The 22,782-nt window shown below is 39.9% G+C and overlaps 1 protein-coding gene across 4 annotated transcripts in view; it reads left to right on the top strand.

Annotated features, from left to right (window-relative positions):
• CLYBL (citramalyl-CoA lyase) overlaps nucleotides 1–22,782 on the top strand; it is a 229,418-nt gene that overhangs the window by 191,960 nt on the left and 14,676 nt on the right. For all 4 annotated transcript variants that reach the window (XM_043478367.1, XM_043478366.1, XM_043478365.1 and 1 more), the window contains exons 6-7: nucleotides 425–592; nucleotides 5,262–5,386. In XM_043478367.1, coding sequence (XP_043334302.1) covers nucleotides 425–592; nucleotides 5,262–5,386 — 293 coding nt within the window. The remainder of the gene's footprint in view (nucleotides 1–424; nucleotides 593–5,261; nucleotides 5,387–22,782) is intronic.

Raw genomic sequence — 22,782 nt, 5'->3', positions numbered from 1 at the left:
GCAGCCACAGCACACGAATTCTGTGCTCAGTGAAGGGAGTTAACCATTTCCACGCACAGCTATTTGGCCACCTTGCATAGTGCTGACTTTGGAGTGACACTTTCTGAGCAATGGCAAGAAGGAAAAGAATACACCAGGAGTCCTTTGTGACCTATTGAGTCATTTGTGTCCAGCTTGTGAGATAGGGGAGGGGCCTTCTCTTAATGCATGTGCAAGTAATTACTTGAAAAGATGCCTTGCACAATAAAGAGACACAAGTGAGAGTCTGCCTATGCAGAACCCTCTCTTTTATTTGCATCATCCTTTTGCTAGGGTGAAATCCCCAGGTAGACATAGAAGTCTTTACACACTTGAGTTTTTGTAATATTAGGTATCTAGGTCCAGTTTCCAAAGTTAACATCTGCTTTCTCTGTCAACACTTCAGGTGCAACAAGTAGTAAGGAAACCCAAGATATCCTCTACGCTCGACAAAAGATTATTGTTGTAGCAAAGGCCTTCGGTCTACAGGCCATAGATCTGGTGTACATCGACTTCCGGGATGAAGAGGGGCTCCTCAGGCAGTCGAGAGAAGGAGCTGCAATGGGATTTACTGGTACGATTCTCGATAATACCCTAGAAAGCAGTATCTAGATTATGCAAACTTTCCAGAAAAACAGAAATGTAACCAAGAACTGGGTGTATTTAATGTAGCCAGGTGACTCATACACTTATCCCACTGTATGAAACATGAAAAAGTTATCCACAACAAGAAGCTGCCAGACAAAGCGTCATATCTGTCTTTGGCTCTGCAAGTCAAAAAACAAAGCACCCATTTTAGTTTCTCCTGATAATATCTACCAGTTTTTCTGTCCTCTTAATAATAATTCTTCTGCAGTTTTTGCTTGCTGATGTGAGGGGAAGAGCAAGGCCGTTATAGCAGTGTTTCTGAGTGAACTGCCTTAAGAATTTGAGTTGATGGGTAGGAAAAGAAAATGTACTCAAATATCCAAAATATTAATTTATTTCTGGAAAACATTTAGGGATATCTTCTTTGTTTTTTTTTTTTCAACTCGTAACCAGTTTTTTATTTTTCTGCTACTTCAAGTCCCTCCTTTCCCTCCACCACCCAGTGAGTATCTGTGCACTGGGTGACACCTACGGGCGTTGGCTGGCATTAAGATCAGCGGGTCCTTGAAATCCAGTCCCGGAGCTCAGGCAGATAGATATCTGTTGACTGGTGTGCCCGGTCACTCATACCCAGGAGCCCAGGGAGCAACCGAAAATTGTATTTTTGCAATAAGAATCTATTTTTTGAAAAACCACAATAGGATTCTATACACAAACATGTCTGCAGCTGCACACACACACACACACACACACACAAAACTGTGGGTAAAAAGCACCATAATCTCTTTTATTCTTATTTGTTCTTCTGCTGCAAGTTCTAAGAATATCGTAATCAGAAATGCACCCCCCAAAAATAAAAGAGACAAGCATCCTTGCTATTCTTCTTGTAAGTATTTCTGAAATGTGTTTGTGTAGAAGTGACTGAAACATTTCATAAAATGACCCTCAATATAAAAGATACCTTAATGGATGATAATTTAACCCAAAGTAAAATGGAAAGACTGAAGAAACAAAGTTAGTGTTATAGGAGACTTAAATAAAGCTCTGACCTTTGCATTTGTGTTTTTATTTACTTTTTAGGGTTTCCAGGGGCCTTTTTATTTAAAAGAGCATCATTATTTGCTTTAACTGTGGCAGTAGGAGTAATGCCAACACTCTGCATTTGAGAGAGTGCATGATATAGACAAGGTGCATGACCAGAAATCTTTCAGTCTAAACAAAACAAATATTATGTGCTGGTGTTTTTAACACAAAGAGTGAAAAATGATTCCCCCAAATCTGCTAAATGAATAAGATGTCTGTTATAGAGAACTATTTTCTCGATCATCTGAACTATTAATAAATTAATTGCCCCTACATTTAATAGTGACCCAGAAGGAAAGAGTCGCTGGCATTGATTGTCCTTGTCTCTGTACCTGTGACACCTGCCTCTTTCCAATGACCTGTTAGGATGTGACCCAAATGGAAAAGTTGGAGAAAGACTCCATGAAATCTATCTAATAGACCCTGATGTTGTTGGTCTAAACTACGTGGCATTGGCTGCCAAGCAGCCAGATGTTGCTCTGAAATGGGCACTAATACAATAAAAAAACGGAAAGCACCCAATTGATGGGGCCTCTCTGATCATCACTCAGGATAACCTGGGTGTCCTCTGCTTCCTCCAGGGGAAGTGTTTGCTCCAGAACTTGTAAGAGAGTTTGCGAGTTTCTCCCAGAGAGAGGGCTGAATTAAATTGGTCCCTAATTCGATCGTAGCAGACAAGTTATTTCAAATCAGATTTAAATTTCTAGACTGTGCCCAACTCAGTGTGAGGAGCTTACGGACTTGGCACCATTGTTTCTCAACAACAGGGAGTATTAAATCACACAAAAAAATGGAAGTGGGAGGGAGGGGGAGGCAGGGAGGGTACAGTGCCCATTATACATTCAAGGGAACAAGTCAGGAAAGTAGGAAGCTGAACTTCAGAGCCATCTTGCAATTTTTAGAAAGAAAGGTCTTTCTTGTCCCAACTTTATTTCTATACACCAATAAAAGGTGATTGGTCTGATAATAAGATAAGAGATTATTGGTAGTATTTTTAAACAATGAATGCTTTAATGAGTATTTTACACCACTCATGATCTGTTTGTCCTAATTATTTGTCATGTAACTGCCATACTTTGGGCTTTACACAAAAAGGGAGAAAAGGAAAGAAGGAAGAAAAGGGGAAGGAAGGAGGGAGGGCAGGAAAAGAGAGCTGCATACCCTATTTGAAGCAAAAGATTGAAAGTTTTAAAATTCAATGAAGTATTGTGTTGTCTATAACACTGATAAGCATCTATGCTATCAGAATTTTCCGGGCTTTAAAAAATTAGATTTTTTTTTTTTAATGAGTTGTACTTTTGTGACATTTAACCATGCCTCAGACAGCGGGTTACAGTTTCTCTTCTGTAATCATTGTTTCACAGGGCCATAATCCATGTAGATTGATTTAAAATCAATGCATTAACTGTATAAATGACTATTAACTTTAGGAATTATTTTTATAAAAACAAACCAAAAATAAATCTTGGAATAAAGCTTTAACAGTCGACTTAGGCATCATAGTTATTCCAGTACTACATGCTGAGAAGAAAGATTATAAATATGAAGCACTATGGGTTTTCTTCTTTTTTGCAGTCTTTTGTAGAAGACAAAAATGACACCATCATACAGTTACCTAAAAGACTTGACAGGTATTGATTTAAAGCACGATATATCAAGTGGTACTGTAAAAAGGATTTCATGGTCATAAATTTTAATGTCTTCCAATTTTGCACCCTCTCAGTAACTTGTCAATAACAACTCCTCTGTATAAAATATTTGCTTCGCTCCCACATGGCATTAAAGTCTGCCGTTCAGTTGTTGGGATATATAAGATCAACGAAAGATAGCTTCACATATGGAGGTTCATAAATTTCTAAAACCTAACACATATCTTAAAATTAGCCTCATTACCAAAATATGGCTACTTGAAAGCCGCCATTAGTTTCACAGCATTGTGAATAGTTTATGCTTTGCTTCTTAATTTATGGTATCTGTACCAAGAAGTTCCCATGAAATCTGACTTTTTACCCATCAGTGTAAGTTATGTACATAAATTATAAAATTCAGGACTAACAATTAGTGCAAAATGATGACCAGACTAACATCCTTTATTTATCACATTGTAACAACTGTTAGATTACTTAAATATAATTTCAGTTTCTGATATTGAAAAAACTCTCATTTGTCATCACTGGTGTTATTTGTTCCCAGAAATTATCCCTCAAATAATTTAAAACATCTTTATTTATATAAGATTTTAATGTTTTATTAGTACGCTCTCAAATAAGAATGAAACAACAATGTGAGGATGTTTTAATTAAGCCTCTCTGAAGACAAGATATTGTTATATTTATTCACTTAAACTCTTTTTCATGAAATGCTAAAAATATTTTTTCTTAGAAACGTTGTTTTTCCTATTCGACAGAATAATGACGGTAACAGGAATGGACTTTTATAAAACATCAAGGATATAATTTCTACTTAAAACTACTATTTCAAAAGCAAAGCAGATTGATATGCCAGCAAATATACTTGGCAGAGTTAATTATCATTAAGCATACATTCATTTTTAAAGAACCAAATATGTCTATAATTTTATCATGTAATAAAATATAATCTCATCATTACTACAACATTAAATTATGTTGCACTTTATTAATGACCTGATTAGATTTCATTCTTCCCTGATTGTTAAATTATTTTTTTTTAATGACTACATGATTTCATAGAATCCTGTGACTCTTGTGTAATATTTTTATTTAAGATTCTTAAAGCTTTTTTAAAGCTATTGCTATAGAAATAAGAATCTGTATAAAGGAGAAATATCCAATCTTCATTCCATAAGCAGAAAGGGAAAATCTGGGGCTTTTTTGTTGTTAGAAAAACATTTTGTAATTTTTTTATTTAAACATTTTAAAATGTGGTAATCTAGAGACTGCAGTGTTCAATTCTTCTTTCTTTTTTACTATACTGGATAAAATTTTTTAATTGAAATCCACTTTTCTATTAGTGGTTAGACAAGATGCACCATATTCATCTGAAAGGACGAAAATTAAATGTATTATTGTAAGACACCATTTGATATTAATGTAGTTATAACACCTGCTTCTGTAAGCGCTATGAAAACCAACAGACCGCTTTTAAAAGAAATCATGGAAGGTGGAATAATGGTACAGAAAAAGCCAAAGACAACTTATAGAATTGGAAAGAATTAACATGTAATTTTTTCTACTTTAATTCAAAATAATTGTTCTAATTTGCAGACATTATCCTTTAAAGTTCCAGCCAAAGCAGTCAGTGAGCTGCCTGGTCAATCCACCTGTAACTAAAAATGAGAGATTATCTGCACTAAGGTGACATTTCTATAGCATCCAAAACACAATTACTGCCATTGTTGTATTTGTTCTTCTGTGGTATTCTGGAAAGGCCTGCCTGATTGTGGTCATTTTCTTTTTAAAAAGTTCTAAACAGAATGAGTTATTTTACGTACAGTCTGTAAGGCAGGCATTCAGGAGCCTGGCGTGGGTGAGACATTTTGTTTGAACATCTGTTTGTTGTTTTGTGTTTCTGGTGTTATTAATCTTCTCTAGGTAAGCAGGTGATACATCCGAACCAAATTGCGGTGGTCCAGGAGCAGTTTTCTCCTTCTGCTGAAAAAATTAAGTGGGCTGAAGAACTGATTGCTGCCTTTAAAGATCATCAACAATTAGGAAAGGTAAACGTTGTGTTAAACGCCCCAAAACGGTGGGTGAAACTCATGTTCAAAATACTGTGGGGAAGAATGAAAAAATACATATTGCTTGCGTGGTTCCAAAAAAACTCCTATTTGGGGGAGGAGGATTTGTGTGGGCTTGGGCGGGGACATCATTTATCAGTGAGAAATTCATTTAAGGTAAATTTGTTGCTCATTCCTAAATATTTCACTCACTGGCTCTCAAGTTTCCCATTTTATTATTTTCATAAACTATGCTGGCAGCCTTTGAGAAAATAGAAGTCTGTTTAGTTTTACTCTACAGACCCCAATGCGGCATTCATATGAAAATAATTTTAGATCAAAATGAGAGCAAGTTGTAACGAAATAAACACAGTTTGATCAAATGATTCTTGGGGAGAGAAGAAATAAATTTCAGGTTATTTTAATTTGGGGGGGGGGGAGTACAAAAATCTCCTCCGGTTTAGTCATTTAAGAGTGGGAGGTTGTCTGTGTGTTAGTACCAATTTCTGGACCTGAGATTTGGATCGAATGGAAAGCAAATTAACACTGGAGTACGGTTGTTCCTAATTTAGTGCATCATTGAGCCTCGCGTTTCCTGCTCTGTGGGTTTCTGCTGTGTAAATATTGCAGTGGTGATGCACAATCTGTCTCCACTTTGTGCCAGTAACACTTAAATGAGGTGTCGCCCGAAGGAAGATTTTATGCTAGTTGCAGCATTGTCAGTTAATTATCTTAAAGGTTATTTGCAATAATACCGTTTGCCTCTTTTTAAGGGGATGGGAGGAAAGTTGCCTTTATAAATCTACCTTAGAGGTTACATCTAAACTCGGCCTTGTTACTTACATAAAGAGTGAAGTTTTGATGCCTAGCATGCAAAACTACTCAGGGGAGAAAGAGTGTTGAAACATTATAAAGTTTCTAAATGTTAAACAGTAACCCCCCTCCCCCCCCCAAAAAAAGAACAAAATTTGTTTTTAGTGGTGAACCGGTAACATCAATGTGAAACGTGTGGCTTATACTTTTCATTGGAGTAAAAACACCTAAAAATCCCAACATTTTCAAAACTAGGTAACAATATTAAATGGGTCACTCCCTCCCTCTCATTACCTGCCTTCAATCCCAACCATGCACGCATGCTTGCCCTCACATACTTGTAGGCTCCTCTATGCACAAACTTGCACTTAAAATCATAAGGCAGAAAATGTGACACTAGAAACATCCCATCAGGACTTACTTATACCAATTTCAGGATAAATAGCAACCTTTTGTTTGAAATCGATAATAACCATTAAAAAAATTGCAGTTCATAAAAATATTTTTTCTGTATCTTGACCCCCCAATTCAGTTCCTCCATGAATAAATACATTTACCTAGAGAGAAGAGCCATGTACTTTTACATTTATATATGCAAAATAACTCCATCCACTCCCCTCTCCTGCCTGCTTGCCTGGGCGCACACTGACTAAATGTTCTCTACCTCATTGTGTACCTTATGCCAGCTAAGGATATGCACCTGATAAGTACTTCCTCCTGACATAAACTGAGGCAGGATGGGGCCCATCAAAACGCAGACCAAGTAGACTTCCAGTCTGGGCCAACAATGCCTCCCTTTACTGTCTATCCTGGGTTTCACATTGAGTAAAATCAAAGGATGCCACTGGCATTATAAGCCGCTAGCGGTATGGGAGAGGCTTCCCTAAGTTTCAGTTGCCAGCAAACAAAATTCAAACTAGAAACACTCTTTTACTGGCATTTAAGTTCTTGAATGAGGGGAAAAGCAACACTTCTCCATTGTATCGTGAAAGTGCTGTTCCCAGGGAAAATTGCCGTAAAGTGTTCTTGCCTTTTGATGATGGCAGCTTACATGTTAAATTATGAACTGTTGGGTTTTTTTTTTTGGTGTTGTTGTTTAAATAAGAAATGCCCTCTTGTTGAGGCATAAGCTTTCATAACATTGTGGCAGCACAGCCTGTCTTAACACAGAACCACAGAAATTAGAGCAGAAGGGAGATTTACTATTAGGTCATTTCTTCCCTGCCTCATTCGTGTAGGTTTGTTTCCTACAGCAAATTCTCCTGGTGCTTTGTCCAGCAAGGTTTAAATGATTCAAGTAATGGGGCTTCCAGTGGGGACATATGGTTATTTTATCCAGTTCGCATGTTTCTTTTGCTTTGCCTATAAATTGACTGGTCACAAAAATTGGGTCTGCCAGGTAGGTGACTCCGGGTCTTGAGGGGTCTTGGGGTTTAAATAATGTAGGTTTTGTTTGTAAAGACTTAGTATAAATAGGTCGCTCAGTTGTAGAAACTACTGCTTCCAACAAACATCTAATCTGTTTTATTTCAAATGTGACTCACTGATGAAAACATAAACCCTCGGATACTTTGTCCAAAGCACAGGTGACTCTCTCAACGAATGGGAAGTTGATGGTTTGTGTCCTAGGGAGATACTTAAAATTTCTAAAAGACATTTTTTTTCACCCTTTGATGAAAATTTCATTCAAGTAATGCTTTCAAGTAGAAATGACCCAAGAAGGCAAAATTATGTATCATTGCTTTTCTCTACTTCCTGCTCCTATCTTAAACTATACTTTGTCCTAAGACGAAAGGTATAGCTAAAGTTCACAGTGCTGAGTCATTTATATTTTCTATAGTAGTTATAATAATAATATTATTAAGAAATTAAAGTTCTACCTTTTTTTCCTGTCCCCTCCAAATAACAAAATTCATGAGAATACTTAGATCCAAAGTAGATAAATTACTGAGGTTTAGTCTTTAGTATCATGGGAAATTTTTTTATTTTATATTAATTGAAAGTTCTAAGGAAATAAAGTTTGATACACTTCATCCTAGTGTTGGATAAAAAATACTTTACATGAAAAATAATTTTGAAATAATAAAAAATAATAATCTGCTCATATTATCTGTCACTGTAGGGCAGGTAATGATACTTATAACTGCTTTGTTTAAGGAAACTAAAGATATTTTCAAGCTAAAAAAATTTGTCTCGCATAGTAACAGCCCCCAGCATAAGAATTAGAACTACAGATTAATATTGGGGACTCACTAAAATCTGTTGGAAGTAATTTAAACATTCCACATGCTCTATGCTCCTGTTTTAATTCCCATAAGCTAAAATATTTCTGCTTCAGCTGACATCAGTTCTGAGGTATATATCCACACTATTAATCAAACTTGAGTCTTTCTTCTATCCTTCTAGAAAAATACATTTTTTTTTTTTTTATTATTATTTTTTTTTTTCCAGTGGGTTTTGTCATACATTGATATGAATCAGCCATGGTAGAAAAATACATTTTGAGATACATGTCATTAATTATGTTAGCCCCAAATTGGTGAAATATTTTAGTCAGGATAAATCACTCCCATGTGATTTGTCTTAAATTTATATTTTCTTAAAAGTTTACATCATTTTTGATGTCATTTTTCACAATAATGATTTCAATATTTGAAAATTCTCCATTTAGAACTGAATTTAGTATTGTTTATTTTAAGATATGATTTTAACAGTTCTTTTGTTGTCAACTAAGGATTATGTATAGTATGAAAATTGGATAATTGAAACTATCTCAAGAAAATAATTAGCTAATATTAATAGAAACCTTAATTTGTATATAAATAAACACATACATATTTGTACTAAATATACATTCATATATGTATGATACTGTGTGTTTTTTCATGTATATATTCTAAACACAGTGTTAATTTCATCACTTCTTGAGCAAAAATGACAGCTAAAGGAAATAGTTGATTGCTTTTTTAAAATGATTGATAATGCCAGGAAATTCTAATTTAAGAATTTACTGTTTCTTTCCAAATAGAGGCTCTTACAGAAAAATATGCAAGAGTAGCAGAAGATATTAAGAATAGCAACATGTATTAGGTGAGATCGATTTTTAAAGGTACTTTGCTAGAATATTCATATTTCTGCAGTGTCTGGCTGCCAATATGACTTTGCTACATTTTCAGTGTACTGAAATGTACTCTGAAGCATTCTGTTTTATTCATATGAAATCTTTAAATGCTTTGTTTGGTTTTTGGAAGGATTTTGTTTAAATTTTTCAGTATTTTTTGTTTCTTATAGCTTTGCAAGCTGGCTAAAAACCAAGGAAGGAAAAGTCTCCACCTTTAAAGTCTAGGTTCCTTTAGTAATTATAAAGGTCAAAAACAAGGTCATTAGCTGACATAACAACTATAAACAACACATATGACTGAAATATTCTAACTTCACTCCGGAGAGAGCAATAATACAGATTAATATGTTTACATAAATAAGCAAATTCTCTACAGGAATATAAATGGGAACTTATATCTTAATAAAGAAAGAAAAAAGAAAGAGGTTTTTTTTCCTCATATAAGTCTTTTGATCTAGAAAAATCCAAAAAGTATACCCCCTCCCCAATATTGAAAGCAAGTTATTTTCATAGGTATCTGATTGTGGCTCACACACCTTTCATTTGTGTTTCCAAATGCAGGGCTTTACAAAAGAAATACTGTTTGGTCCAGATGGCCTTCTAGAAGGCTCCCTGAGAGAACTCAGAAGTCTCTCTAGCCAAAAATATTGTTTCCGCTTATTCAAGTGCCAGAAATCCCACTGCCACTCTTTCACGCAGATCAAATAAACCATCCAAAGATTTGGTTGTTGTCTTTGTCAAAGGAAAGAGTTGATTCCACTAATAGACAGCATTGTGCCCTTGTGCACTCCTGCACCCCACCACCCACAGCCTGCCCCACTTATTTGTAAGCAGAAACACTCAAAATCAGAACCGAGGGGCTGCCCGTGAAAATGAGAGGAAGGGACATCACTCTTCTTTTGAGATGCTTAGTTATTGCATTTCTCCATTTATTTCCTTGTTCATGAAAATCTTTAGAACTACATGCCATACTTTTGACTTTTAAAAAGTCAAATTCTAGGAAAGTTGAGTCTGCCGACGATGACTTTAAGGTTGATCTGATTAACAACAAATTGCATTTAAATCAAGGCAATACAGTTTTACTGCTAATCATATCCTTGTTTCACACAGGTTTAGTGGCAAGTGGCTGGCTTAGTGTTAGAGGATAAGAGATTTTGTATGTAGGTTAAATCTGATAATTTTTAAAATTGTTTCATCCTTAATTTATAACACATTCCTAAAGTTATTTTAATCAAAATACTTCTCTTCTGTCTTATATTTGTCAGGATTTTTTTCCTTGCTCAATTTCAATTGAAAACAATGTAATACTGTTGGATGAAATTTCAGAAAATCTTCTAGTTAAATCCTTTCAGTTTACAACTTAAAAAATACACCGAGCCCCAACAAGGGTTTGGAAGTTACCCAAGGTCACTCACACCCAAGGTGGTGATCCAGCCCCTACCAGAATTCGGGGCTCACTTTGTAACTAAAGATATGAGCAGAATTAACTTAATCTGGTTTCAATTTGGTCACAACGAATCTGCACGCTAATGACCAAAACTAGATAGAGCTTTAAAAAGTATTCACTCAGAAACAAAATGTGAATTTGATTACTTCAGATTAGAATCTTTTTCTTCGTCATACGCCTTTTTTTTTTTTTTGCATGAGCAGTAAATGATGAGACAAGAAAGAAAACTAAAAATCCATGTAACCTCCCAGCTATTCTTCCCCACATGGCTCCCTCCTTCTCAATTCTGTCTTGGCGTTGTCCACCTGCCCTGCCCCAGAAAGACATCTTGGTTCTGATCACTGCAAACCTCATTCTGTTTTATTAGTCATTCGACCTCCTAAGCTAAGTTGGAAACTCTCAGAGCTAGTCTGGGGCCTTTGGTAAAGAGGCCCTGTCTGACCCCGAGCTGGGTTTCATCTCACTCAAAGGACAAGTTCCCAAAGTCCTGTTCTCACTTACACCTGTGGTTGCAGAAATACACCATGCCTTTTAGCTCCTTTAAGAGCAAGAACCAAGCAAGGGCCATGAAAGGGTGGCTTTACTCTCAGACGTCTTTCTCTCTCATTCTCTTTTACGGGACTTCTCCCTCTCAGGATGTATGGGTCTGCGTGTGTTTCTGTACATGTCCTTCCTCTGCCTTCCCTGATCCACTTCCGTGGATTTTTTTGGTTTTCTCTTTTTCTGTATCTCTCTCTTCCTTTCTTACCACATCATCTCCACCACTGCACCCCTGTCCCCTGCCTTCTCTCCTTCTGCTGATTATACTAGAGGGGTTCAGAGCATTCCTTTGATATTTTGTGGTGCTTATTAAAGAATTCTTTAATTCGTTTTAATATTAAAAGCAGGCAAATGGAGCTTTTATTTTACTAAAAAATAGAAAGCAAGAGTTTCTAGAATTCTCTTATTTTTTTTCCATTTAAGTTAGTGGACCTCAATGGGAAAAAAAAAAAGTGGGGGCATTTCTTACCTCTAGCCCAGAGAGTAAAGAATTTTCCCTATTGTACATCCTCCTGCAGCACCTTAGAAATCAGTACACAATACACATTTAGCAAATACTATTTAGCTAGCTGGTTTCTAAATTTCTGACAGTGCTAAAAAGAAATTATTCGTTGTACTTTTTAACAATATATATGATGCTGACATTTTTCCCCTTCTAGAAAAATTGAAAGAAAAAAATTTTCGCTAATTATTTCATCAGTTATTATTCATCATTTGTATTTTAGTGTTCTAAAATTTAAAGTGCCAAAAAAAATTTAAAGTGCCTTCTAGTTAATGTTAGTTTGTTTAGATGTATTTTCCAAAGAAAGAATAAGACTACAACATATAAAATAGAAGAAGTTTAAAAGTATTGGTCTTAACTTCAAGCTGCTATAAAATGGCCTTCATTCTCTGCTTTTCTCATAGTAATATCAGCTTAAATTTGACATAAAATATTCTGACATAAAATATTAAATTCAAGGTATTTACACATTTATCTCAGTATTAAAAAAAAATAAAAATAAAAAATAAAATATTTTCCAACAAGATTTCTAGTTTCAAAAAAATCTGAGCATTGATAGTTGCAGAATTCTATGTAATTAGTAAAAGTCAACGAATTATATACTTAACAATGGGTGAAATTTATGGTATGCAAATTATATCTCAATAAAGCTATTTTTAAAAAACAGAAAATTAAGCACACCCTCTAATTTGCTGGCAAATGCTGAAACTCCTTTAGATTGCAATATGCTTTTAAATCCAATTGTTTCACCTCGGTAGGTAGCCTTCCATGTGGCATAGTTGGCCTGATTTTTCCAGATTTCCTTATCAAAAGATATTTAAAGCCTTCTCAATTCCTGTCCTGATCATTCTGCCTGAATATTTTAAAAGATAAAGCTTGTTGCCTACATTTAGTGGGTTCTGAGAAGAATCTTAGAAGGCACCTTTGGTCTCCCTATCTGCCTGTGAAGTACGGAGGCTCTGGTCCATGGAGACACTGCATCTGTGCAAGCAGACAGCTCAGGACAGGTCCCGCATTTAGATAATTGACCCAAACATTCACCTCAGCTCTCCTCCCTACTGTTCAGCCACCTCTACCTTCCCTTCCACATTCATCTTCCAGATCTTCTACTAATTCTCCTTTACTTCACCAGTTTCCTAAAGTTATGGTAGAGTCTCAAATTAATCTTACTACTGTCCAACACATGAGTGTTTCTACTTCCTGTATAGAGCTCAAGCTAAATGATTTCATGCTTCCTTATTAAGAAGCAAAGTGTTAATGATAATCTTCATTTCACATCCACTGAGTTCCCATGTTCCCAAGAATTTCCTCTTTTTATACTATACCTTTCCTTTTTCCTGCTTACTGGCTACTGAAAACTGTACTGTTTGACCGACGCCTCAAGCTTATAAATATATGCTTAGAAATCCAGTTGTTTCCTTTGGAAGGTAGTTTTCCATGTGATATATTCTTGGCCTGATTTTGGCTCCCAACTTCTGGTCACCTGCCTTTGATTAGAACCTCCTCCAGCAGATATTGTAAGTTGTTTTTTTTTTTTTTTTTTAAATTCTCTAAAATGCATTTGTTTTCAAATACTGGTGCTGGGTCAAATACATAGCACCTCTGAGTCTCATTTCTTACAGGGACAAATCAATCTGTGATTCAGAAGCATTTAGAGCGAACAGGGGAGAAGGCAACAGCAACCCACTCCAGTACTCTTGCCTGAAAAATCCCATGGACAGGGGAGCCTGGTAGGCTGCAGTCCATGCAGTCGCTAAGAGTTGGACACAACTGAGCGACTTCACTTTCGCTTTTCACTTTCATGCATTGGAGAAGGAAATGGCAACCCACTCCAGTGTTCTTGCCTGGAGAATGCCAGGGATGGGGGAGCCTGGTGGGCTGCCGTCTATGGGGTCGCGCAGAGTCAGACACGACTGAGGTGACTTAGCAGCAGCAGCAGCAGCAGAGGGAACAGGAAGCTTTGGGGAGGGGGGAGGCATCCTGTTCTCAAACATCTCCTAGAATGCGGATGACTCTCAGAACCCTTAAAGCTAGTCTGGAATCTTCAAATCTGGTCATAATCCGATGCTCTGCTTCTCCCTGGCCCTTTCTGGGATAAACTGGATGACACTTTCTCTGACGACGGCAGTAGCAGGAACAGCTGCAGTGGGGTGGCGGCGGTGCTGGCGGTGGGAACAGCCGCAGGTGGAGGTGATCGCCCTGACGGTGGGACAGGCAGCGGCTCGCTGGGGGCAGGACCACAGCCGCGGTGACGGCGATGGAAGTGGAGGTAGCAGTCGCAGCTCCCACGCACTGAGAGCCGGTCAAGTGATGTAGCTTCTTTTATTTAATCCTCACAACAACCCTTCAAGGGGTAGGATCATCATCCTCATTTTACAGACGCTCTGATCACTCAAAGCCAGAAAAAGGCAGAGCCTGGATTCACATTCAGGTTGGAGGGCTTCCCTGGTGGTTCAGTGCTTAAGAATCCACTTGCCAATGTAGGGGACCCGGGTTCGATCCCTGGGTCGGGAAGATCTCCTGAAGAACGGAATGGCAATCCATGCCAGCATTCTTGCCTGGAGAATCCCATGGACAGAGGAGCCTGGTGGGCTATGGTCCACAGGGTCACACAGAATCGGACATGACTGAAGCGACTTAGCGCGCGCACACTGCCAGTGCAGGGGACACGGGTTCAGTCCCTGATTGGGGAAGATGCCACATGCTGCTGCAAGGCAACTAAGCCCATGGGCCACAGCTACTGAAGCCTATATGCTCTACAGCCAGGGCGCCGAAACTCGAGAGTCGCCTCTGCTGGGGGCAACTAGAGAAAGCCCCCACACTGCAAGGAAGAGCCTGTGCACCACAACAAAGACCCAGTGCAGGGGAAAAAAAAAAACAAATTCAGGTGGAGCTGAGCAGAAAGCCCATATTCCTAGCCACTGCCCCAAGTGAGAGACCCCTGAGAAGCAGATCCCTTCTCTCCGTGTGTCTTTGTGCATGGCTGTTTGTTTCAGCCGCAGGCTCCTGAGTGCCACTGAGAATGCGCTCACCCGGGGAGCTACCCATTTCTCTGCTTGGTAGAAAGTCACAGAAGGGCTGCTTGAATGGACGACCCGCACGCCCTCTTGGGCAGCACTGACCTGGCTGTGAACCTGCATGAGGGGCGTACAGACCCCTTCATCCCATTCTCCAGGGAGGGTTCTGTGCTCTCTTTTTCAAGCCAGACAGCTCCAGGGGAAAAGACAGGAGGGAGGATGCAAGGGCTAAGGATGGAGCTTCTCCAGGCTTTTCCACTGTTTAGAACATAGAAGATAAACCTGACAGGCTGCCCAGGGTGCACGATTCCCAGCTCCGGATACCCCCTCTGAGGCCATGCTCCAAGGCAGGGGCAGAAGGGATCCTCTTGCAGGAGTTCCACAGGCCTAAATGGTCACTGTATTCCCCAATCAGGAACAAAATGAACCCCTTTCAAATATTCCAACTGTTACATTCCTATGAATCATTTAAAGGGCCTCCCCATCAAAGGCTGAGGAACATCACCCATCAGAATCTCGGTGCCAGGAGTAATGACAGATCAGCCCAACGTGAATTGCCCATGTTGAATGACTTCAGTTGACCTTTTAGAAATTTCAGGTGGAGATACACGAGCATCTGCAAATTCTCTGGTCATAGGAATAAATGGTCATTGAATTTTAATTCAAAATATTAAAATACCTATCAGATGAGCACTCCAATTTAAAGTGTTTAAAAAAAGAAAAACATGTTCTCTATTTCCCAAGTCTTCAATAGTATTCTTTCATTGTCCATGGCAGTTTTAAAAGATGTTTATCCATAACACAAAGGGTTACTGATATTCAGAAGCACATACAAGGATCAAATGTCACCTCCTTTAATCCTTCTTACAAATGCTTTGGGTATTTTCAGGACTTAAAATGTCATTCACATTTTTATTATTGAATTTTTTTCTCACTGAGAATATCCGTTGGTGTTTCTGCCGTCATAATAATTATAGTTAAGAGCTTCCAAGTGGGAACTCTGAATGAAAGCACACTGCATTTCAGTTGTTCCCAAGTCAGTTATTAAAATCATGTTTTCACATATTTGTTTATCTGGACCTTCTCTGTATAGCATTAATCTTTTCAGCCTCATTTCAAGTAATGATATCTCTGAAATAACAGCTTAGACATTTTTTATGTCACGTCAAAATAAAATTTTAAAATACAGTATATGTAAAATAATATATATTAAAATTTTGGATATTAATTTTTCTATAATCATCTTAAGTACCAGAGTTACCAGTCATAGTTTGAAGTATACTGATTAGTAGGAAGAGTTTGAGATTTGGGGTGAAAAACCCTAGATTCTAGTCCTGTCCTACTCATATGAAAGTGTTAGTCACCCAGATGCTTTGTGACCCCCATGGAATGTAGCCCCCCAGGCTTCTCTGTCTATGGAATTCTCCAGGCAAGAATACTAGAGTGGGTTGCCATTCCCTTCTCCGGGGGATCCTCCTGACCCAGGGAGAACCCGGGTCTCCGCATTGCAGGCAGATTCTTTACCATCTGAGCCACAAAGGAGTTCCTTTAAAAAGATATATATTTTTTACAGATACAAAGATTTACCTTTGTATCTGTAAATCAAATTGTTGGGTCCCCAGACTATCCTAGAACAGAGGAAAAATTACTCAGAATAAAGGAAAAAACAAGTGCTTTAACTTCCTCCCCTTGGGGTAAAGGGATGAGTGAGTCTCGGGCCTGCCAGGGCAGACAGGGAGAACAGAGGGAGTCCTGTGGGTTGCAGTCTCACTGCATCGAGCAGAGACGGAGTCCCATGCGCTTTGTCCTAGGGGAAGTCTGTTATCCCTCTTCCGGATGGCTTTCACTGATGCGAAAGTAAACTCTGGTTCCTCAGGCCCTGGAGAAACCCCTTCCTCAGTAGACTGAGCCAGTAGCTTATACCGCGGTCCTTCATATTGCTTGATCTGTTGAGTCACTGGTGACCAGAGGCACAGAGGGCAGAGAACAGAAGGCCAACCCCACTCACATGTCTGGATGCACTGCTCCATTCCCCCTGCCCTTCTCTTGACCTTCAGTGGGCATCCCTAACCTTCTAAAGCTGACCTTCAAAGTTCCGGGTCCCCCAAAGCCTTTCCCAGGCCAAACCACCCCATTTGATGGCTCTTTCTGTAGCTTCTAATTCCTTAAGCACCACTTACAGATGGACTGGCTTGCACTTTTAACCGTTAAGTCATTTGCATGAGTTAACCTGACCCCAACCTAGCATCGAATTTGTTTCGGTCTATCCCTGTGTCCTACCGGAGGCTCAGCCAACTCACCAGGCAGTATGACCAGGCCAGGGAAGGATCACACGGAACAAAGACACTTGCAGATAAAGGAGAGCAGAAAGGTAAGGTTGATCCTGTCTTCCCAAGTCATTCTCCCCTCCGTCACCCAGCTCGGGCCCCACAGAAGAGCCAAGCTTCACTCAAAACCTTGTTTTGGATGCTGGGGATTCAAAGATATAGGAGACCCTGTCTTCAAGGGCTTCTCAGTGAGAAAGAAGGCAATGTAAAGAAATAATTACAGTAGAGCGTGCCGCTGCCGCTGCTAAGTCACTCCAGTCGTGTCCGACCCTGTGCGACCCCATAGACGGCAGCCCACCAGGCTCCTCTGTCCCTGGGATTCTCTAGGCAAGAACACTGAAGTGGGTTGCCATTTCCTTCTCCACAGTAGAGCGTGACAAGGGTTATGACAAGGCGGTGTGTGAAGGAAGGAGGGAGAGAAATGAGCCCAACCAGGGCTTCACAGACATGACATCTTTCTGTCGTCTTGAAGTATAAGCAGCAGTTTGCCGGACAGTCAGGGAAAGGACCATCAGATCAGAGAGCAGAGCCTGTGGGAGGGGTGCACATGAGCCCGCACGTGCGTGTGTGTGTGTGTGTGTGTGTGTGTGGACTGGCAGGAGACAAAGCAGAGAGCAGAGACAGGGTGTGGTCTCATCACAGGGAACCTTGGGCTCCCTCTAAGGAGGTTGCACTTGATTCTGTAAATCCAACGGGACAAAGCAAGGCTTAAGGAAGAGGGTGATCTTATCTGATATTCTAGAAAAATAACCTCATGGTCCCAGTTAGGAAGATGCAGCTCCCCTGTGAATGTCCCAGCACTCTCTCAGTGAGACCTCTGCTAGCCAGCCTGGGGGCTGACAGCCTCCCCACTGAACTTCGGGTGCCTGGTACCCAAGCTCAAATCCTTACCCATTAACCAAATGGTGAGGGGACCCAGGCCATCCTAGGACCTGTCCAAGGACTCCAAGTGTGATAGGATGAAAGCGGGGAAGAAAGAATGAAACAGTGCCCATCAGAGTCTCTGTGAGAGCATCATTTCCCTCATCGAGGGGTATCAGGAACAGCAAAGTTTGGGAGTAAGGAAGAGCTATGTGACAGGATGTCAGGGCTGGGCCTAAGAGATTTTAGCAAGAAGAGGACACAAACAAGACCACAAATTCCATAGTGGTCAATGCTGACTAAAAGTTCTAGGAATTCACTAGGAACTGCAGTGAGGTAAATAATTCACTGGGCATAAGACTTAGCCTACCATAGAAGCCATCACAGCATTGTAGAGCAACTAAGCTCCAATAAAGTTAATTTAAAATAAGAGACATCATCATAGAGGAAAAAAGAGAATGTTACTCTGAATAAAGGACTATAACAACTGTGCTCACATATTATCATTCATTCTGACATAAGCAACGCCATCATGGGAATGTGCCAAAGAGAACTCCCTGAATGCCCGAAGAAGTTGTTGGAAAATACAGTGAGTAGGGAAAGAATAATATTCATTTATGGATGCTAGAAAATTACTCTTTTAGTACTCCAGAGAAAAAAATTTGCAAGTGCTAAGTGCCAGAAATGCAAAACATGTGACTATTTCCCATACATGTGATTACTGCTGTCACCACCATCGTCACCCATCCTTTTGCCAACAAATTGTAAGTCAGATTCTCCCCCCTTGAGGAACATCAGGGTCTGATAACATTCATGTTACTTCAATGCCTATCTCACCACCAGGCAACGACCCAGATGTTAGAAAACCTACAGCCCAATAAATAATTGTTTCCCTTCCTATGCAGATAACAACTATGCTAAGGTGATAACTGCTCTTCACTTACAGGAGGCTGAAGCCGTTTACATGTGTATAGAAAGATGTGCCAAAGTGGCTGACTAGTGATTTATTACAACAAATAACTTAATAGGTAATAGCTGAACAAAAGCTGTTGTGCACAGAGCCGAAGCCCCATGGCAGCTCTCGGGGGAGACATATGGCACTGGGGAAAAACACTGGGGGGAATCACTAGGTACAGAGTATCACGTCTAAGTCAGCAGTGCAAACTGTCAGATGTGGTCCTGACCGGGGAGAAGGGCAGCCTTTCCAGGCCTCGAATCTCTTTACAGACCACACTGGCTTTTTCTCTAATTCTTGTTGCATTGTATGGCACCTGCATCTCTTGAGAGCAAAGATGGAGTTGTACCCATGTCAAAGCCAGCCTAACTATTGCTACCCAGGAGAGCTAAAACATGTAGCTTCTCAAACTTCAGTGAGCATTCAAATCATCCGAGGGCTCCCTGCCAACCCCCGGACCTTCTGCATGAAACCTCATTGGATGGAGCCCAAGAGTCTGCATTTTAACAAGCGGCCTCCCCACCAGATGATTCTGATTTGGGTGGCCAGGCAACCCACCCAGAGAACAATCCACAAACCCAGGGTGCAGGCCTGGAGCTCACACTTTGCATCAAATAGAGCTAGGTGTTATCCCAGTTCTATACTTAAGAGCTACAGGGCAGACTCATAGAAGTTTCTTTGTGCCTCTGTTTCCTCAGTTATAATCTGGGAATGGATACATCCTCATAGAACCAGAGTGGCCAGGGGATGGAGGAAGGGTAATGGGGAGTAGCTGTCTGATGGGACTGAGTTTCACTTTTGCAAGCTGAGGAAATGCTCAAGGTCTATTGCGTAGCAGAGTGAACCTACTTAACACTACCGGCCCGCACACTTAAAAATGGTTAAGATGGTGAACTTAGGTTATTTGTTTTTTCTATAATTGAAAAGAAAAAGGAAAACAATTTGTTAATGGGCGTGGGTCATCGTATCTACCTCACGGGGTTGTTGAGAGCGTTACATGAAATAAAGCATGTCACAGTCCTGGGCTAGGAACTGCTCAGGAATGGCAACTCACTCCAGTACTCTTGCCTGGGAAATCCCATGGACGGAGGAGCCTGGTGAGCTACAGGCCATGGGGTCGCAAAGAGTCGGACATTCATACTGAGCAACTTCACTTTCACTTTCTCTCTTTCTTATTGCTGTAGCGATGGTTATTAAGGTTTTTAACCAAGAATGTTGTTCAGTTGCTAAGTCATGCCTCACCCTTTGCCAGCCCACGGACTGCAGCACACCAGGTTACCATGGATGACTTACTACTTCTAAGGCTTTTTTTTTTTTTAATTGAAGGATAATTGCTTCACAGAATTTTGTTGTTTTCTGTCAAACCTGAACATTAATCAGCCTTAGGGACACATATATCCCCTCTCTTTTGAAACTCACTCCCACCTCCTGCCCCATCCCACCCCTGTAGGTTGATACAGAGCCCCTGTTTGAGTTTCCTGAACCATACAGCAAATTCCTGTTGGCTATCTATTTTACAGATGGTAATGTAAATTTCCCTGTTACTCTTTCCATACAGCTCACCCTCTCCTCCCCTCTCCCCATGTCCATAAGTCTATTCTCTATGTCTGTTTCTCCATTGCTGCCCTGTAAATAAATCCTTCAGTACCATTTTTCTAGATTCCGTATATATGTGTTAGAATACGATGTTTCTCTTTCTGACTCTTAAAGGCATTTTTAAACCAAATCATAGCCCAACTCTTCAAGCTGATGGAAGTTCCCTCTTCTTTTTATTTATATATCTATTTATAGCTGTACTGGATCTGTGCAGGCTTTTCTTTAGTTGCAGCAAGTGGGGGCAAATCTAGTTGTGCACGGGGCTTCTCATTGCGGTGGCTTCTCTTGTTGCAGAGCTTTCAGCAGTCGCGGCAAGTGGGCTCAGGAGTTGCAGCTCTTGGGCTCTAGAGCACAGGCTCAGTAGTTGTGACGCTTGGATTTAGTTGGGATCCTTGGCACGTGGGATCTTCCCAGATCAGGGACTGAACCCATGTCTCCTGCACTGGCAGGCAGATTCTTCACCACTGAGCCACCAGGGAAGCCCCACCTCTTCTTTCCAGGATGGTCCACCAATTTCTCAGAAATGCATTGAGCTGTGAAACCAAAACTTATCTAAAGTCACTCACTAAGGAATGTTTCAAACCCTCCCCACAAATGCAAATAGCTTTTGACAGTCTTCAGTTTTCTGAATCTTGACCAGCAGACTATTCAACTTCACTTGTGGATCCCTGTGTTAAAAAACCAACCATGGGCTTCTCTGGCAGTCCAGCAGTTAAGATTCCATACTTCCACTATATGAGGCATGGGTTCAATCCCTGGTAAGGGAACTGAGATCCCACGTGCCTGCCCGGTATGCTCAAAAAACAAAAACAAAAGACCAACCATATTCTAGGTTGATACACGAAAGCAGGAGGACATTCATACTAGGAAGCCGGATTCTTAACACTAAAATCCTCAGTTTGCAGGATGAAAGACACGAAGAACAAAAATGTTAACTTTGGTTTTCCAGCTTAAGCTTAACAAAGGAAGTCAAGCAAAATCCACCACCATAAAAGAATGAAATGATCTCCCTGTCTTGAAACTCTATGTGAAATATTTTGCATCTCCAAGGTGCACACGGAATTCAAAGCAGATTCAGGGAACATGGCATAGACCCAAAGCCATCACCTTGATTCTCTGTGCAGCATTCTGATTTCATGTCCATCTATGCTAATTTCATCTCTCCAGCCTATTACTGAAGCGTTCGCAGGACAGATGTGCTGTTTTACAGGGCCGTGATCCACTCGGTAGGCGGGTAACCAGGAGGCCTTTGGTCTTCACCATTTACTCCAGTAAGAAAACTGGACGATTGGCGTGTAAAGCATGAGCCCCACGCCCTGATTCCACCTGTCACACTAACCCAGAGTATCTTACAACTTCTAACCAAAGTCACCAAATTCATCACGGTCACAGAGATGATCGAAATTAGCTCCAGGCTGAATGAAATTAGGCAAAGACCAAATCTGGTGGTACAAAGAGTAAAATGGGCAGGTTGGAAAATGGCTTCACAGTGTAGGATTTTTGGCCACGCAGATGTTCATCTGAATCAGATTTCTCATTTCAAGGCTGAGAAGGCTAGGCCCTGGGGAGGATTCTAATCCTGATGACTTTTAAATCTCTCTTGATTAAAAAATAAATTTCATAGCAGAAGCCAACACAATATGGTAGAGCAATTGTCCTCCAATAATTTTATTTTGTTTTATATTTCACCATATTATATAATTATAATTTTTGATAAGTAAATAAATTTCAGAGTCACTGCTAAGGAGTCCCTGCCAGTTTTTTTAACCTTCATTCTGTGTATAACTCTATATTATTATAAGGGGTGAGGGTTTCCAGGGAGCCCAAGAGACCATCCCGAAGTCTTGAATAATGACAATATTGATTGTTGAGGTGTGATGCTTGTAAAATCCACAACTGGAAGGCAGTATATATGAATGGCAGTATATACCAATCAGAGACGTAACTTTGCCAACAAAGTTCTGTACAGTCAAAGCTATGGTTTTTCCAGTAGTCATGTATGGATGTGAGAGTTGGACCATAAAGAAGACTGAGCACTGAGGAACTGGTGCTTTAGAACTGTGGTGTTGTAGAAAACTCTAGAGAGTCCCTTGGACTGCAAGGAAATCAAACCAGTCAGTCCTAAAGGAAATCAACCCTGAATATTCACTGAAAGAACTGATGCTGAAACTGAAGCTCCAATAATTTGGCCACCTGACACAAAGAGCCAACTCATTA

Source organism: Cervus canadensis, chromosome 9 (assembly GCF_019320065.1).
Source record: "Cervus canadensis isolate Bull #8, Minnesota chromosome 9, ASM1932006v1, whole genome shotgun sequence".
Lineage (NCBI taxonomy): Eukaryota > Metazoa > Chordata > Mammalia > Artiodactyla > Cervidae > Cervus > Cervus canadensis.
Note: the sequence above shows the minus strand (reverse complement) of the source record. Positions and strands in the feature narration are given on the sequence as shown.